This window comes from Antrostomus carolinensis, unplaced genomic scaffold, assembly GCF_000700745.2.
Source record: "Antrostomus carolinensis isolate BGI_N321 unplaced genomic scaffold, ASM70074v2 scaffold20077, whole genome shotgun sequence".
Lineage (NCBI taxonomy): Eukaryota > Metazoa > Chordata > Aves > Caprimulgiformes > Caprimulgidae > Antrostomus > Antrostomus carolinensis.
Genome location: NW_010325573.1, coordinates 50,590 through 55,994, shown reverse-complemented (window position 1 = coordinate 55,994; position 5,405 = coordinate 50,590). Strand labels below are relative to the sequence as shown.

Here is a 5,405-nt window from a genome sequence, read left to right as displayed (position 1 = left end):
CTCGGCCCCCCACCTGGTGGACATCAGCCCTGGGTCGGGGCTGCTGGTGACCAAGCAGAAGATTGACCGGGACCTGCTGTGCCGGCAGAGCCCCAAGTGCGTCATCTCGCTGGAGGTGATGTCCAGCTCCATGGAGATCTGCGTGATCAAGCTGGAGATCAAGGACCTCAACGACAACGCACCCAGCTTTCCCACCGACCAGATCGAGCTGGAGATCTCCGAGACAGCCAGCCCCGGCACACGGGTGCCTCTGGAGAGTGCCTACGACCCGGACTCGGGCAGCTTTGGTGTGCAGAGCTATGAGATCACCCCCAACGACCTCTTTGGGCTGGAGACCAAGACACGGGGTGATGGGTCCCGCTTTGCCGAGCTGGTGGTGGAGAAGAGCCTGGACCGTGAGACCCAGTCCCACTACAGCTACGTGATCACAGCACTGGACGGTGGTGACCCGCCCAACTTCGGCACGGTGGAGCTCAGCATCCGCGTCATCGATTCCAATGACAACAACCCGCTCTTCGAGGAGCCGGCCTACACCGTCAGCGTGCCTGAGAACGCCCCGCCAGGTACGCCCGTCATCCGCCTCAACGCCTCCGACCCGGACGAGGGCACCAACGGCCAGGTCCTCTACTCCTTCCACAGCTACGTCTCTGAGCGGGCCCGGGAGCTCTTCCAGATCGACCCCCAGAGTGGCCTCATCACGGTGAGCGGTGCTATTGACTATGAGGAGGGTCACGTCTACGAGCTGGATGTGCAGGCCAAGGACTTGGGGCCTAACTCCATCCCTGCCCATTGCAAAGTGACTGTCAGCATCCAGGATGCCAATGACAACCCGCCCCTCATCAACCTGCTCTCCGTCAACAGCGAGCTGGTGGAGGTGAGCGAGAACGCCCCGCCGGGGTACGTCATCGCCCTGGTGCGGGTCTCGGACCGTGACTCTGGGGCCAACGGGCGGGTGCAGTGCAAGCTCCTGGGCAACGTGCCTTTCCGGCTCCAGGAGTACGAGAGCTTCTCCACCATCCTGGTGGATGGGCGGCTGGACCGGGAGCAGAGGGACCAGTACAACCTCACCATCCAAGCCAAGGACAATGGTGTCCCCTCCCTGCAGGCCACCAAGTCCTTTACTGTCAAGATCACTGATGAGAATGACAACCATCCCCACTTCTCCAAGCCTTATTACCAGGTCATCGTGCAGGAGAACAACACCCCAGGGGCCTACCTCCTCTCAGTCTCGGCCAGGGACCCTGACCTGGGCCTCAATGGCAGTGTCTCCTACCAGATCGTGCCCTCCCAAGTCAGGGACATGCCTGTCTTCACCTACGTCTCCATCAACCCCAACTCTGGAGATATCTATGCTTTGAGGTCCTTCAATCATGAACAGACGAAGGCCTTTGAGTTCAAGGTCTTGGCAAAAGATGGGGGTAATCCCTCTCTGCAGAGCAATGCCACCGTGAGAGTGATTGTCCTGGATGTCAATGACAACACGCCTGTGATCACGGCCCCGCCGCTGGTCAACGGGACCGCGGAGGTGTACATCCCCAGGAACGCAGGGGTTGGCTACTTGGTGACGGTGGTCAAGGCAGATGACTATGATGAGGGTGAAAATGGCAGACTTTCCTATGAAATGGTGGAAGGAGACAGAGGGTTTTTTGAGATAGACCAGGTCAATGGAGAGATAAGGACCACCAGAGCCTTTGGGGAGAACGCAAAGACAGCCTACGAGCTGATCGTCGTGGCTCACGACCATGGAAAAACATCTCTCTCAGCTTCTGCCTTGATTTTGATATACCTGTCTCCAGCCCTGGATGCCCAGGAGTCCATAGGATCTGTTAACCTCTCCCTGATTTTCATTATTGCCCTGGGGTCTATCGCAGCCATTCTTTTTGTCACCATGATCTTCGTGGCAGTCAAGTGCAAGAGGGATAACAAGGAGATCAGGACCTACAACTGCAGGTAAAGACATCTTTGTTTCTGTGCACCTGACACATCTGCTGGGATTTTTGCCATCACAGTTACTTTTCCCTTTGGTGCTGTTTGTTTGGGGGGGTGTGTGTGTGGAGGGGTAGATTTGATTAAGGCACAAAAGTGAGGTTCCCATCCCTCTAAGAAAATTTCCTGCGAAGCTTTAGGAGAATTGTTCTCTGGGAGGAGAGCAGAGATCCGTGCCGAGTAACGAATCGCCTTCATTGCGCGGTTTGACAATCTGTTGCAGCGTCCCTGCTTTTACACGCTCCGTTGCAGGAAGGGGGGAGCACCGTTTTATAGCCCAACCCATGGCTGGGTCCCCTGGGCAGCCCCCTCCCTGGGTTGGTGAGGGGGGAAAAGCCCCCCCAACCCCCCGCAGCATCCTCGCAGCAGACGGGGCGAGCGGCCGCGGTGGCATCCATTGCGCGGTTTGACAATCTGTTGCAGCGTCCCTGCTTTTACACGCTCCGTTGCAGGAAGGGGGGAGCACCGTTTTATAGCCCAACCCATGGCTGGGTCCCCTGGGCAGCCCCCTCCCTGGGTTGGTGAGGGGGGAAAAGCCCCCCCAACCCCCCGCAGCATCCTCGCAGCAGACGGGGCGAGCGGCCGCGGTGGCATCCATGAGCCTTCGCTCGCCGTTCCAAAGAGCTTATTGTGCGCCCGATGCGGCTCCTGGCCGCGGCCAGGCTGACCATGGGGCCAACTGGATCAAATAGTGGCAAAAATCAACTGGTTTTTCCCCAATGTGCTGCTCCAGCACCCGGGGAGGATGGTTGGGGTGGCAGCGATGGGGTGCGGGAGGGTTTTTGCAGCTTTTCTGTGTGATTTTGCCCTGGCTGCATCCGTGTTCTTGGGTCCGAAATGCCGGAGGGGAGGTCAACCCCGCGCCCGGAGCGGCTGAAAGGCTGATAGGGGAAATCCAGTCCCCTGAATATGTAACAGCCCGGCGATTATTGTCTCTCTTTTACTATTCTCTGTGTTACACAAGTTAGGAGACAAATGCTAACCACACATGAATATCAATCAGATGCCATAAAAGAGCAGCTGCAATGCCTCATAAATGGTTTAATCCTGTTACTAGTGAAATAGCCATGACTTCTCCATTCCTTTGGCACCGAGTCGTTTCAGAGGGAAGGGATGGAAATTAATTTTGCTCTACCTTGGAAACACACGCTGGCCCCCGGCTATTCTGCGGCGCGGGGGGATGTGCGGGCTTTAAACTTTTATTTACGTAGAAATAATGCCAGAGAGTTTGGGTTTTATCCCCTGTTTCCACAGCGTCAAGTGCCTTTATAAGCCTTTTTGCTGGATGGGGGGTGGGGGGGAGAAAAATCATCTGTGAATAAAGGTCGGTCTGTGCTGTATTATGGGATGGCTAGCTTCAAGTGAAAGCTCATATACCAGATTTCTTGCCAGCTCGGCCCATTAAATGAGAATAGGACCTGAATGGATAAAAATCACGTTGTGGTGGTGCCCTTAGCAGCTTCACACGTATTGTATAAGCCCTGGGTTTACTGTGATGGCTTAGGGATTAATGAAGTGCAGTTTAATTAAATAATTGGTCAATAGAGAAAGGACAGCAAAATGAATGCCTGCAGGAAATAATTGGGCTCTCGCTTTGCCAAACTTAAACATTTAGGTAAACAAAACAATTAAAGCTTCATCAAGCATTGTTAGACGAGTCAGCAGCATATAGATTGTTGGCACAACAGAAATCCCTGCCCTCCCCTGATGTATTTGCGTGCTCGGGGTGGAGGGGGGATGCACGGGCTGTTATCAGTGTGCATCTGAGCAGGAGAAGTCATCTGCAGTGATGGAGAGGCACCAGGGCGGCTCGGCAGCGGCTGTGACCATGGGGCACCCTCTCCCCGCGCTGGGTGCGTGCCTTTAGGCTTTGCAGTGCTGTGCTGTAGAGGTTCTTCAGAACAGCTGCTGGAGAGTCTTCATAAAATGAGTTAATTTATGAGACACACAAGGTTATATGTGAGCTGTTTGACTTGGTGGCATTTTCATGCTCAGGCAATTAGCTTTCTGAAACAAGAATATTTGTCCAATATTTGCCTTTCTAGATAAACTGTATTATTTATTCATCCTATTATTTCTGTTGCAGCTATTGGATTTTTTTTTCCTTTTATTTATTTTTTTTTTAAAATGCTGTTATCATAACAAGAAGAGGAGCAAGATTCTTGACTTTCAAATGTGTATTTCTGACTGTGGGTAGCATTTGATGTGCTTCCCTGGGAAATACTGAGCTGCTCAGTGCTGTGCATGTACAAATTCATCTGTGGGGCATTGGCTGGGGCTGTGTTGCTCCCTATGGAAAGAGGAGTCACAGTGACTCTGAGCTGAGCATACCCAGTTAATGCAAGGTGCAGTCATATTTGTCATTATCTGCATGGGTGGTGTTTTATGGTAACTTTTTTCCTCCGGTGTTTTGCAGAAGGCAAACAAGGCACTTCATCAGTTGGTTCTTTTGGCAGGTGGGAAGCAAAGAGGGAAAGAAAGGCAGAGAAAAATGAGCTTGCAGTAAAAAAAAAAAAAAAATAATAAAAAAAAGGTCAAAAAGGATCATTTCTCTTTGCAAAACACAGTTGTTGTTCTCGGATTTCTAGAAGGCAAAAGCATTTCCCAGCAGAAGGGGGGGGTGTGCGTGTCGAGGGGTGAGGGAGGAATAGGATGCGGTTGGAGAAAAGATTTGGAGTTATCAGGTGTTATCAGGAGATAGTCAAAACACCAGCAATTTGGATAAAGCATTAATAAACAAACAGCCTTTGGAGTGTGAGAGAATAGAGCTTGCCAGCTAGGACTGCTTCTGAGTCTGCTTTATTTACTGCTATGGAAAATGAACTGGGGAAAAAAAAATCCCCTATTCATTTTGAATTTTGATTATGAGGACCAAATTAAATCACTTTTAAAATCCTTATTACGCATGGAAATGAATGCAGGTACCCTTTGCAGTTCATGGATTTTAACATCTCCATTTTTCTCTTCTGCAGGCTGGACTTTACTGCTAGTAACTAAATATCAGCAGTTACAAACACTAGAGGAAAAAAAACAAACCCAAAAAACAGAGGCATGATTCCTTCCCATTATTTTTCATAGTTGACCTGAAAGCATTATAAATATGAAAATAAGCTAAAGACCGTGTCGTGCCACCAGACCCAAAACATGACGTAATGTGCATGACTAAGAAGCCTACATGGAGATGGGGGCCAAGCCCTCCGGGTTCCTGCGTGTGTATTTAGCGGGGCAGGGTTTGGGATGCTCTCAGCTATTCATTTTCATTCTGTCCCCCAGAATTGCAGAATACTCCTACGGGCATCAAAAGAAATCAAGCAAGAAGAAGAAAATCAGCAAGAATGATATCCGCCTGGTACCGCGGGATGTGGAAGAGACGGATAAAATGAACGTTGTGAGCTGCTCCTCTCTCACTTCATCCCTCA

At 51.2% G+C, this 5,405-nt stretch overlaps 1 protein-coding gene across 1 annotated transcript in view; it reads left to right on the top strand.

Annotated features, from left to right (window-relative positions):
* Positions 1–7: 7 nt before the first annotated feature.
* LOC104527536 (protocadherin-19-like) overlaps positions 8–5,405 on the top strand; it is a gene marked incomplete at both ends in the record, with an annotated part of 55,981 nt that continues 50,583 nt past the window's right edge. Inside the window, 3 exon segments of the mRNA XM_029085793.1 lie at positions 8–1,950; positions 5,260–5,402; position 5,405. The exon segment at position 5,405 is cut by the window's right edge and continues 175 nt beyond it. Coding sequence (XP_028941626.1) covers positions 8–1,950; positions 5,260–5,402; position 5,405 — 2,087 coding nt within the window.